Source organism: Taurulus bubalis (assembly GCF_910589615.1).
Source record: "Taurulus bubalis genome assembly, chromosome: 1".
Lineage (NCBI taxonomy): Eukaryota > Metazoa > Chordata > Actinopteri > Perciformes > Cottidae > Taurulus > Taurulus bubalis.
In genome coordinates, this window is record NC_136589.1 from 24,829,685 (window position 1) to 24,843,174 (window position 13,490).

The 13,490-nt window shown below is 41.7% G+C and overlaps 1 protein-coding gene across 1 annotated transcript in view; it reads right to left on the bottom strand.

Moving 5' to 3' along the window:
- Positions 1 to 1,370: 1,370 nt before the first annotated feature.
- Positions 1,371 to 13,490, bottom strand: part of carmil3 (capping protein regulator and myosin 1 linker 3) — a 76,627-nt gene continuing 64,507 nt past the window's right edge. The window contains exons 33-40 of the mRNA XM_079220264.1: positions 9,576 to 9,695; positions 8,347 to 8,479; positions 6,176 to 6,548; positions 4,675 to 4,781; positions 4,358 to 4,580; positions 3,987 to 4,058; positions 3,532 to 3,651; positions 1,371 to 2,048 (exon numbers count right to left, since the gene is read on the bottom strand). Of these exons, the coding sequence (XP_079076390.1) occupies positions 2,008 to 2,048; positions 3,532 to 3,651; positions 3,987 to 4,058; positions 4,358 to 4,580; positions 4,675 to 4,781; positions 6,176 to 6,548; positions 8,347 to 8,479; positions 9,576 to 9,695 (1,189 nt within the window). The 3' untranslated portion in view covers positions 1,371 to 2,007. The remainder of the gene's footprint in view (positions 2,049 to 3,531; positions 3,652 to 3,986; positions 4,059 to 4,357; positions 4,581 to 4,674; positions 4,782 to 6,175; positions 6,549 to 8,346; positions 8,480 to 9,575; positions 9,696 to 13,490) is intronic.

Here is a 13,490-nt window from a genome sequence, read left to right on the forward strand (position 1 = left end):
CACGCTTGAAGTTTGACGACCTGGTGGGTTTCATCTGGCTTGATCGACAGATATAGTTGAGTATCATCGGCATAACAGTGAAAGTTTATGGAGTGTTTTCTGATAATATTGCCTAAAGGAAGCATATATAAGGTGAATAAAATTGGTCCAAGCACAGAACCTTGTGGAACTCCATGGCGAACGGCAGTGGTCATTGAGGCCTCATCGTTTACAAATACAAACTGAGATCGATCTGATAAATACGACTTAAACTAGCTTAGTGCTGTACCTTTAATACCAATCAACTGGTCTAGTCTCTGTAATAAGATGTCATGGTCAATGGTGTCAAACGCTGCACTAAGGTCTAACAAGACCAGAACAGAGACAAGTCCCCTATCTGATGCAACTGGAAGGTCATTAGTAATTGTCACTAGTGCTGTCTCTGTGCTATGATGCTTTCTAAATCCTGACTGAAACTTCTCAAATAAACTATTGTTATGTAAAAAGTCACACAACTGGTTTGCGACTACCTTCTCCAGCATCTTAGAGAGGAATTGAAGGTTAGAGATAGGTCTGTAGTTAGCCAACACCTCTGGATCCAGAGTGGGCTTCTTAAGAAAAGGTTTAATTACAGCTCAGAGCTTGGTAAAACTGATTTCCGTTTGTGTGCACCATGGGCAACATATCCTCACTTTAGACGCACTCCCTTCTTTGAATAAGGCTTTTATAAAGTGCCCTAAAGGAAATATGAGGCCTTTACATCTCTCTTTTTGCACCAGTTCCCTCGTGTTGCCTCTTGGTATTCTGTGTTCCAGTTTTTTAAACTGCTGTCTTGACCAGAACTCCCCAAGAGAAGAGACCTTTTATCTCTATGGGACTTTCCCGGCTAAATGATGGATACATAAATACATAAAAATACAACCTATGCCATGTTTGTCTGTTAAATATTAAGCTACACCCAGCAGTTTAGCTAGCTTAGCCCGCATGTGGCTGAAGCCAAAGCTATAATGGATTTCTTAGTCAATGGCGTTCTAAAGGAAGCGATGGGCTTTTCTCATCTTAACTCGGCAAGAAAAGAAATAAGTGCAATCCGGAAAATGTCTAACTGTTCCTTAGAAGAACAAAAACATTGTTTTCAAAGACCAAGCCAAGTGAACCCTGACATCACCTGGGGTTATTTTCTTGACTTGACAAAGCTCTCCAGAGCCACAGAGAAAACCTAGTTTTTAGTCGTACACCCCATGACTAATAATAATAATGACCGACCCTTATGTGTCAAATCATCTCATAAACATGACTTCAGCGATACAGTTCCTTGTGTAAAGTCAATTTTATTTATTCTGATTTGGAGAACCATTTTTAGAAAATATACTAATTTTTAGGTCTGCAAAATCAGATTCAAACTGTAAGGGATACTTAAATACTCTTGCAGAGATGGGAGTGCTCAGTGCATGATGACGCATATCTCAATAATCAACATCAGCATACACAAAAAAAATAAAATACATAGTTACACAGTTATCAAATGACATAAGATCACAATTAAAAACATGATTGTTAGGTTACCACGATGGTTAGTGCAGTTTTATATTTGATATTTACGTCTCCATTCGGATAAATGCAGTACAAACTCACTTTTAGTAGTCACAGATTGTCAGTAAAAGACGGGGTGGGAGATGAGCAGACGGCATTAAATTATTTTACACAAATGCATAAAAGGGTTCATGATGAGCCCACTGGAGAGACATTGAACTACGGAGTGCTGTATGTACTGCAGGTCAGAGCTTTTTCCTTATGCCTGAGAAATAACATAGCAGGTACAACCGGACAGAAAGCATACCAGTACATGCATTTTCAGCAACACATGTTTACATGGATTAAAAAGGAAGAAAAAAAATGAAGAAGAAAAAGAGTAGCTGCTGCAGCCTCTTCATTCCAGTCCACACAGTTTTAAAAGCTTGTCTCTCTCCAGTCCTCCTTGTTCCAGTATTTCCTGGCCAGCAAGTTTCCTCCAGTCCACTGGTAACGTCATAGCAGGTCTCTGTTACCAAGCTGGGTACTCTCATAACCTGAAGAAGCAGAGACAATGTCACTACATAACTGTAAAGCTGAACTAATCAACATTTGTGGTTTTACGAGTAGAGACAAACCCACAGAAAAGTATCACCCATACCCGGAGTTCCTTTTTGAGCGGCAGAGCTGAAGTGAATATTGGACTTTCATTCATCAGTTGAACACAAACGCGACTCCGACTGAATGGTAATGCTGCTGCGTATGTGCTTGATTTGTAAATAGGCAACAGACAAGTTCACCACATCAACTTTAATAAGTTTTTTTTGTTCACCCAGAAATAGTCAAGCTATTGCAGGTTTAAAGCTGCACTAATCAAAAGCTGCACTAATCAATAGACTATGTCGTGCCAAATCAACCAACGGAGAACCATCACCCGACGATGCAGCTGCCCTTCAGCTCTTGGATCATTGTTTGGGATTTCTGGCACGCAACTCAGCTCCCGACATCCTTTTATTAAACCACAGCAGACACCTGTTTTCGGCAACAAAATAAAACACTCTAAATAAATAAACCAACTGTACTCTTCTTGCATGGTACCAAACAGCAGAAAAGACAAAGCTAGCTAGTGAGCGTAGTGGAGCATTTGGCTGCTAAATGCTGAAAGGGGAATGAAAATTTGATTTCCATTCATCAAGTTCATCCTGGTTATAGGCTACTATACTCCAAATGAATGCTAATGTTGTTCTATGTTTGCTAACAACATCTGTTTTATAAAGGTGATAATAAGTAGTAATAAGAAGTAATAAGTAATAAGAAGTCTCGACTCGATGAGTCAGCCTGTCCTAAAATGTAATCAGACGGGGCACAGAGGGCCACCTCGCTTCCAAACTTTCTATATAACTGGCTGTTATGCTACATTTCTGACATTGTGTTGATGATTGTCATTTAGTCTCATACAGCAGATTCTTGATATACAGTTCTGTATTATAGAGGCAATTGGCAGTGGTTTTGCCATGTCATTAGTGCCGCCGGTGCTCCACTGCCACAGGGTTTTCATCTTCAGTGCCAAACTGGTGTAGAATGTAGACGAATCAGCTAAACACGGCTGCCAATTATCTCAATAATGCAACATAGTATCAAAAGGAATCAGCTCAAATTAAAGCAGGAGTGAGTTCTCTGTGTTTGGAAAAAAAAAATGGTAAGGGCTCATTTAATAGCGCGCTTATCCAGGCAGTGTCACATCCGGCTGCCAGCCAAATTACATCTTACAATGATGTTTTGTGATTTATTTCTTTGGTCAGCCATTCATGAAATACCAGAACAAGCATGCATTCAATATGTAGGGTATGACTCATCCATGTGCAGGGCTCTGAAAAAGCCGACAGTTGAGCTTTTGCAAAATGTAAACTGTACACATATCAGATAGCAATGATTGTATTGCAATAAACCCTTCAAAAACTCAAGGGTGAACACTTGCAAACCTCCTGCTACATGGTTGTCACACCACACATATTGGCAGGAAGTGAAACAGATACATACACCTGGTCCCAGCAGGGCAGTCCAGAGATCTGTTTCTGTACTGGGGGAAACGGGTCTTTGTCACAGGGAATCTGCAATCTGAGGATCTCTCCAGATCGTAGGGGCTGTCCCGTTCCATGCCTGGGGGGAGTTAGTGGGGGCGGGGGGAAATGGGACGAGAACACACAGAAGAGTGGGGTGTAGGAACAGAAAGAGGGGTTGCAGGATGAAGCAGCAATGTGGTACGCAGCCAGGAAGCTCTACGGGCATGGGAGCACATCAAATAAGGCAACGCTTTCTTTTGATGATAAACAATAAACGGCATTGCGCCATTGTCATGAATTATGAACAACAAAACACAGATATGTGCATCTGTCTCAGACATCCATGCGTAGAACTCAAAGATGCACGCACGCCGTGTTCATCATAATGTGTGCATGACAGATGAGGTAACCACAGTGTCAGACGTACAGTACCTATGTCAAACGAGTTGGACTTCCTGGTGTGACGCGATGTTGCTGGAACTCCGTTATGACCTTCTTCCTCATCTGGTTGGTGGAACAATCACAAAAACCTCCATCATCATCATCATCATCATCATCATCATCAGAGCTTATTCTTTCTAAATGGCCTTAAAGATGTCATCATCAACATTCTATACAGTATGTTGCCACTTTATTCTAACTAGTAGAAATCAGATATTCGCAATAGATCGACAATGACTATACAGAACAATAAAAGAATCTAAAACGTTTTCCAAAAAAAAGAAATCTAAAAAGATTACACCCCACTTTTTTTTAAATCACGAGTTATCTACCAAATCTCAAGAAAAGTAAAGTTGTTCCACCTTGACTGACAGGATCTGCTGCTTCCATACCCGGCGTGGCCGATGCTGCCGGGCTTTTCCTCTCAGCGGCTCCCTCCTCTTGAGTGATTGGCTGAGCAGGAGGCGAGCTCCTCTGGCCATTGGTCGGTTCTTCGCCTGGACTCACAGGTGAGGTTTTGGCCGAGGCCGCGGCCGCGGCCTTTTGTTCCGGAGAAGTCTCGTCTCTCGAGAGGTCGAGACCAGACTGAGGGACGAACGCAGTGTTTGTGTGTCATGTCAATGCGTCGGTCTGTTAGCACTAAATGTTTTCCTCGTTCTGTTTTACATGTTGTACATACCTTGTTGAGCAGCAGAGGATGCTGGGCCTCCGGCCCTCGTGCCCACTGCTTCTCCTCGTGCCTTCTTTCACTCTGGTCTTCTTCTCCTTGCAGCCTTCCCGCCTCTTCTGGGGAGACAAAAACACAGCCAGCACAGTTCTTATCACGACATCGGAGATTTGCTGGAAAATCAAAAAGGAAAAACACTTCAGTGTGAACATCGAGGAGTAGTAAGCCTCAACTAGACTGGGAAAGAAAGAAATCGCTGCCAAACCTATGTAGCACAAAGAAAAACAGAAGAATAAGTCAAAAAAAACTAAAAGCTTCCGTAAGTATGGACTATGTATGCTCTACATTTTCTACCTGAAGTGCTTTCTACAACTTCGAGACAAAAGGATATGCATATTTGCTGGCAACTTGTTAATATGTATGTGCATATGCTTATACGAAGGATGACATGCTGATGGGTTGTCACTGATGTCGTCTTCGGTGAATGAGGAAAAAAAAAAGGAGCAGTTATTATTAATATATATTGCAGTGCATATATGGATGCAACGAGTATAAAAAGCGTACTTTTCTGTCCCAATTCTTTTCATTGATTTTATGGGATGATCGTTTTCTGGCCGAGGGCTATTGTACCGATCTCTTAATTCCCTTAGAGCCAGAGTGCTGCTTTTGTAGCTGTGGAGGTTCTGCTCATTACGAAGTCTAGACTTGAAACCAACAATAGCTCCTAACAATGGCCGTCTCTGTTAAGGCCCTTATAGTTTAGGACGGCGTGCCTTTGGGACTAAGCCAACCAGATCTCTGTCTGCTTGTACTGTTGTCTCTCATTAAACTCACTTTGACAGACTTGTCTTGAACAAATCTTCTTTTAATGATGCTGATCTATTTTTTCTTTTACCGTATACGTTTTTTTTTAATGTGGCTTCTTCTGAGCTTTTCCCCCAGAGAGCTTGCATCACTGTGATCCAGTATTATTAGCTGGCATTATGAAAAAGGCAGATCTGAAAATTCATCATTAAGGTTACACTATTACTAGTAATTATGAATCCATTATGAATAACAAAAAAGGTGCCACATGTTGCATTAGAAAATGGATTAAAAAATATAATTACAGAGTGGTCTTCATTTTATCGTAATTATACCAAAGCATCAGTATCTATCTGACAATATTATGTTATCATCATGTTACGAGATTCAGAGTCTGACTCTATGCTACATTAATCCCATTTTCATATTTGAGGCATGAAATGTGATTGCATGTCACTGCATAAGTTTATGTTTATCAAACCAAAGAAATTAAAATAACTTGCTAATTTAATCAACGACTAAAATAGAGTGAGCAGGTTAAAACAAGTAGACATGCTTGGACTGAGCATGTGATTTTGCCTTTTGTGCATGTTCAGCGTTTTCAGATCAGGTTTGTTTGTATGAAGAGTCTTGCTCTTTAAAATTGTGGTTCAAACTGAGCCAGAACAATCCTACAATACAACTTCACTTGATGTCGTAGCTGCAGTACCTAAATTCTCCTGCAGGTGCCGCTGCCTCATAACAGCTAGACTGGGCTTGATGCTCTGCGGAGGTGGCTCCGGCCTCGGCCCACAGGGGGCCGCGCTCCCGCCTCCGCCGACCTCCCTGTCCTCCTCTGTGTCAGTCCGTGAGTCTGTCAGGGGTACGATCCTCTCCTGCCGCCCCTTCTCCATCTGTCTTTCCGTCTGGTGTTTGGAGGACGCCACGTAGCCATTAGTTTGAGTATCTGCAGGGACGTCGGAGATGGTGGTCGTGCGGTCAGCATCTTGGTCCATCTCTTTGATGTCGCAGGTGCTGCTCCCATCCGAGTCCTCAATTTCTGCCCCGATGCAGCTGTACACCATGCTGACCAGGTCTGTGGGCTGAAGGAGGACAAAAAAGAAAAAGGATAAATGAGTCCTTAAACTTTAAGAAAAGTCCCTTCAGTCCCTTCACAATATACTTATAATATACTGTTGAAGTGTGTGTGTGTGTGTGTGTGTGTGTGTGTGTGTGGGGTGGGGGGGGGGGGTGGGGGGGGTGGGGGGGGGGGGGGGTGGAGAGACACACTACATAGTGGTACCTCAAAGTACTACTAGTGACTTCATCTGTGCATTTATAAATAATAGAATAAAGAACATTGCAATCACTTTCAAGTAAACCAGATTGCTCCATCAGACAAAAGAGAAAAGAAAAGTGCTATCACTGTTAGAAAAAAGAAAAGAAAGTTATATATCTATTTATAAACTAATTTTTTTTTGTTGCAAAAGAAAACACAATGAATGCAGATGTGTGAGCATCACGTTGTATCAGTATTAGTGGCTGCAGTGAGCTGATTTCCTCTACACATCTTTTTAAAACGGGGTTGTAGATTTGATACAGCCACTCCATTCATGCTCAATGTTGAGCTGAGATCTGTATGCTGATGAGAGACGCAACAGCAGAAAAGACGACCCCAGGGAGATCTCATAAATCGGCTTTTGGCAAAATGCCAAGAATCGGCGAGTCGCGCATACACAAGCGTAATCTATAAACGGCATACGGTGAACATTTAAAATCTTTTGCACCCCACCTGAAATACGCCCCAGTTTTATAAATACTGACTTAAAGGAAACATGGTGTTCATGTATTTTAATGACCACCACAAAGTGTGCAGGCTTTGTCACTGCAGTGTATTTTTCGGGCTTTTGAAAGAATTTTTCCAGAGCCTCTCGATATGCGAAGTCAGAAACGTCATTTATCGAGCTCCACAGGCTGTTGCGGATGTTTGTCTTGACCTGCAAATACATTAACTGTTAGGCTTTAAAAGTGATAGCTGATAGCTTAAAAAAGTGATTGCTTAATGCAGCAAATCCCATTGTGTAAAGCACGCAACATATTTTTCGCCGCTTTCTCTCTCTGTCCACTGTGTGCGCGCGCACGTGTCTGTGTGCATCGCAGCCAAACTCCTCCGTGCGTGACACAGAGCAGAGAAGTAGACGCGCGACCAGAGACAGAAATGACATGCTGTCGTGTAGATACGATCAATAACATACGGCCGTTTAGTTAGTTTCATTACAGAACAAGGTGTAGAACTGTTCTATAGGAAAGAGAACCTTAAATGACTGTTATCTGGCGCTATAGGAAAAATGACAGGGGGGCACCCCCCCTAATATAACAATAGGGGAAACACTGTGTTGAGGACTCCCTGTTGTCGATGATGTACTGAATAATTTAACCGTCTAGACTGGTGGTGAGAGTGAGGGCTACGATTAACACTTCGTAATTCTAGTGAATTCAATTATACAGAAATTCAATTATCCCTCATTTTCCCGGGGATGTCCTCAAAGCCTCTCAAGGCTCAGTGAGGATCCATGGACTTTGGGCAGAGATTTAAAATAGGCCACATGTCTGACAAAGAACACACATACAACACAGATCACACTGGGAACATTGATGCACTTTGTGATGAAATAGTTTCACATTTGCATTTAGCAACCAACAGATTGGGGCACTAGTCCAGAGAGCAACAACATAGCGTGTGCCAAGATATTTTGGCCCTTTGTAAATCAAAACACACACTTAGCGTAGCGTCACCAATGCATTCAAAGGTCAAAAGGTCACAGTTGGCTTGAGCGCAGCATCCTCGGAGCTGGTTCAGGATTTGCCGTTTCCCCACTGTGACTGTCCCGAACACCGCACCTGTCTTTGGATGAGGCTGGAGGGACTGGCGAGCCGAGGTGAAGCCACGGTCCCATTGGCTCCAGGAACGGTGCTCTCCGGCCTCCCAGCCTCCTTGGGGTGGTGAATCATCGAGTAGACGTTCTCTGAGGTGCTGCTGGAGCGAACACGTAAAAAAAAAGAGAGAGATTTTGATTGAGTGAATTTTATATATGCACTTTTATAAGTTTGAGGTTTGACACGAGAGGCGTGGGACGATGTGAAGAAGTGTCTGGGGATAAGACCACAGACAAGACATGGGGAGGAGCTGAGATGGAAGCTAACCCAGCTAGTCTGGTCGCAGGAAAATGAGACGCATGACGCCATATTATCTGCCCAGAGGATTGTTTATCGTTGCTGCCGTTTACATTCCTCCCGAATCAAAAAAAAAGAAGCCCCACAGGAATGCTCTACAGTTTTTGCTTTGCTCGTCATGTTTTTCTCATGTTCCAAATGGGCTACAACTGCGTTTTGTTGTGCATGTCTGTGTTGCATAATGACAACAAGTACAAAATAACATAAATAATAAATACAACTCTTGAAGACAAAAGGATTGTGGTGCAGGAGGCGGCAGAGTGAATGCAACAAAGAACGCGCTTGCTGATCGCTGAGCAACAATCTGCAGGTAAAAGACTACGTTGTACACATCGTCATTCTGCTCCTTCGACAGCTGTATAACTTGGCCTCCATTTAAGAGCGGGACTCCAGCGCCGCAGCCCGGCTGTTAAACAGCACAGGCAACTGTGTCACCAGTTTTTTGTCACAATTCCTTTAAGGTCAATTTGTAAGCACCTCAGTCGGCTGAAAAGCAATCGCAGCTCTCACTGAGTGCCTTTTTCTCCTGTAACTCCTTTTAACAAAAGGTGACGTTTACAAGGGGAGCGTACTGAGTGCATTTCTTTGCCCACAGTTATTAATCTGTATAATGTATTTGCTTAAAATAAGTCTTCCGCCTTCCTCCAATGCTAGTTTTTTTTTTAAACTAACGGCAGCTCGAACGCATGCAATGCCATAGAACTCAAAAGCAAAGGGGAAAACAGTTGGAGACAGCGAAATATTTTCTTCCATTAAAATATTTATGAAGCAATGAAGTGACGTTAACGCCTGCCGCCGGATTCATTTAACAGCCATCTCATTCCCCGGGCCGGAGCACTTAAATGTTACTCTCATCCCCTCCTTCCACTCCCAGAACCCTGTGCTGCAAAACTCACTCAGAGTCCTGATTAGAGATGGTGGAGTTGCGGTTCTTGCGGAAGCCGGAGAAAATGGACAAGACGCTGCGTCTTTTCTTTCTCCTCAGCGACTGGCCCTGATGGAGGGACGACAACTGACTGAAGGGGAGAGAAGGAGGTGGAGGGGGTGGGGGGGATCGTAGAGGTTTATTAATAAAGACGGATAAAGTACAGTTGCAGCATTAATGCCAATTAGCCATCAACCATTATTGACCAGTGTACGTTCTATTTACTTAAGTTAATGAACCATTTGACCATAATGTTGTTGTTTTTTCATTCTGAGTGGGCCTGTGCAGATGGTTTAATATATGTGACAGAAGGCAGTAGGCACAGTTTATGCTGCCTCGATGAATCTTTTTCATGCGCTGCTGGTGAGCATTAACCACATACTGTCATGTGACCTTGTAACTGTTTAGGAACTACTATTTTCCATGTGGTTTTTGGGGTAGAGTTGTAGTGCTGATTTTAAACCGTATATGTTTACGCTACAATCTAAATCAACGATTTTATGATAAACCCGAATAAAGTAAGTTACTACTAATTACTAATAGATGGCTAGCTTAAAACCGATCTCAAATGTGTAATTATCATCGTTAACCCAGTGTACCACTCATAATATTTTATGAAATATTGACCGATTGCTGGTGTAGCGTTAGCCTGAAGGAGGATACGCCGAAGTTTTTCACTTGTTGTAGTTTTTCATGTTAGTCTTAGCATTTTTTTAAATAATTTCCGTAAAGATATAATGGATCTGATTTTGGTCACACTAAAATGTAACTTGACTGACACTAAGTGCTGCTTTAAACCTGTAATGGTTGCTTTTCTGGTCAATTTGTAAAACAAGCTGTAAACACAACGTCAACATATAATTTACCCGTTGAGTTGATACGGAAAACTTGTTAGCAAACTATTTATTAATCCAGCAGAATTAGCATTTTGAGTTTCTGTCCAACCTAGGAGGAGAATATTCCACCTCCTTTTAGCTCAGTTTATGGTTTCCTCAAACTCCTGAGGGAAATATCTGGCTTTTTAGCTGCTAAATGCTCCACTATGTTCACAGCTAGTAGCTAGCAGCAAACAAGGCTAATGGGAGTGATTAGTGAACAAAAAATAGGAAAGTCGCAGGCCTGTACACCAAAACATTGAGTGAAAACATGCTTGGTCGAGCTTTATTGTTCTTTCAATGAAAGCAAATAGTTGAGTTTCTTCAGTATATAATTGCTTTGCTACAGATCTGTATTCACGGGCAATACAGAGATCTTTTCTCGTAATTACGACATCCTGATCTCATAATTACGAGAAAAGAAAAAGAAAAAGGAAACGTCTGTAAATCCTCTCTCAGTGGCAATTATGGCGCTATCGCAGTTAATCTGCTATTATTACCTTCTCGGTTTGAGACACTGGGAAATACTGATGTTTCTAAAAAATGAGGATGGTATTAAATTGAGTATGTCAACACTGCGCAGGCATCTCAAGGCGTTAGGATTGTTCAGGCGGAAAGCCCAGTCTGACGTGCTGGATGTCGCTCTGTTTCTGCAGGAGCAGTTGAACCAACACGGGATGCTTCATGCATACAAATTCATGCATTTTAAATGCATCCAATCTGGTTTGGTAGTGACTGTAACGGACCTCTGAGAGTTTAAAGTATTGTAATAGTTTGTTCCTTTTTTTTTTTGTCCTTTATTTTAGTCCGTTTTGTTATTGCAGTCGGTGCATTTCCGGTTGCGCTCTTATTCTGAAGGTACAAAAAACGGAAGTTGTTAGTAAGAAACGGGCAGACAGGAAAAGTTGCCATAACAATGGAATACAGTGATAAAAAGGTTATGGATGTATTAGTTTAGCACCTGGCTGATATGGGCACAAGGTTTGCACCTGTTCAAGTTCATTTTTTGAGAAAATATTGTTTTAGATGGTTACGTTTTTTGTCTGTGTCAGAGCTTAAGCTAACCAACTGCTATTTCCGTTTTTCTTCATAGTTCTTACGGTGAGTTCAATAAACCTTTACGAACCATCACTTAAAGACTCCAGACTATAATTATGCCGGGGATGCTGCAGTGACTCAAAGAACTGTGCGGCATCTGTTAAAAATCCTAGATCCTCAAGGAGTAGCTAAGGCAACGGAACCGTATAAGAAGACGCCTGTACACATACATGCCATACAGTGGCCAGTATGGCACCTTTCGTAATCAGGTCAGGATCTCGTAATTACGAGATCAGGATGTCGTAATTACGAGAATAGATCTTGTAATTACGAGAAAAGATCTCTGATGACGAGATCAGGATCTCGTAATTACGAGAAAAGGGGTCTACTTTTTTTTCATCCAGTGAATGCAATGCGCTTCCGTAATTCGCAACGCCGTTTCGCCTCTATCGCGACGCCCGGCAACCTTTCGCAACCTAAGGCGGCTGTGCATTGACTTAACATGTAATCTGGACGCGCGAATATTTCGCAACTGTTTTGGTGTGAACACGGCATTAGTGTTATTGGATTTTGTGTCCAAAGCAGATGCACCAGAGAGTAAGACTGAGCATCTCACCCTCTAAAATCAATGTTATTCACATCTTCAAACAACACTAATAGGATGCATTTAGATACGCGTTAAAAAAATAAAATAAAAATACCCCTATAAAGAGGCCGCAGGATTTCTATCACTTTCACTTCAGCCCCTTTCCGGTGAAATCTATAAAGTTATTCTGTCCAATTAAATATAATGTGATGGAACACTGATAACATTTCCATTTCATTTTCACTAATATAATATTGAAACACATTACATTCATCAAAAGGGAGAAAAACAAACAAACTCAGAAGCGTTCCCTCGTAATTATGAATGATATTTATCATAATTCTAACTCAGCGTGTCACGATTAGAGTTTAACATATTGGAATGAGATCATTTTTATATGATAATTATGAGAAGACTAGCCCATAATTATGATTGAAAAAATCAGGGTTGAGGACGGCGGACCGTGATGACACTGACTTTTTCCTTCATGGTTGAATGCTTTGGGAGACACTGTTTCAGTCGCTGGCTGCATGGCAATATTCATACGGAGTGTCAACATTGGCCCTGAATCCAAGGTTATTGGAGTTGTGAAGGTGACGGACACATTAAGATTGACCTAAAACGTGTATGAAAATTATTTTTTGCCAGCTTGGTGGCAACGGTGGGGATATATTATCACATCTTAACTTGCAAGCGGTTGCTTATTTACACATCTAGCAGATGGTCAGAAACGTTGGCATTTGTTTGGATCCCTGTTCATGGCCACCTGGTGACTGTTCCCACTACCTCTTGAACAACATTGCTGGCTGTTTAGTTGCTAAATTCTCCATCACGTCCACCAGCTCGTTGCTAACTTTGCATTTCAGCTGTTGAAGGTGCCCTTCTGCGTTTTCCCGATAAGCAAAGAAAGCTTCTGTTTATATTCATTGTTGCTCACCAGAACGCAATGTGTGTATTCCTAAATTGTCCAACAATATTATGATTAATGAATATCATATCAGCTTATGAAATGTCTGCCAAGCCAATTTGTTCTTACAAACTTGAAATCAGCTTGGTTTAAATCCATGTGTGCTAGCTTGCGGTCTTCATCCTGCTTGTCTTGCTGTATCAACAGTTCCTATTTCATATGTACAATAACTCAGTCCTATTATTCCGGTTTACTTATTTATCAAACCTTTACCGTTTCTTTTCACTGTCTTGTTGCTATCCCCTTTGCTACTGTAACTCTGCAAATGTCCCTGCTGTGGGACTAATAAAGGTTAATCATATGTTATCTATGCTTTGTAGCTCCACTGTCGGGTTTTCTTTGGAGCGTTAGCGCCACTTGTAGATCAGCAGAATAATGTGAAACCATTAGCTGAATGTGCAAACTGATTTTGTGAGTTAC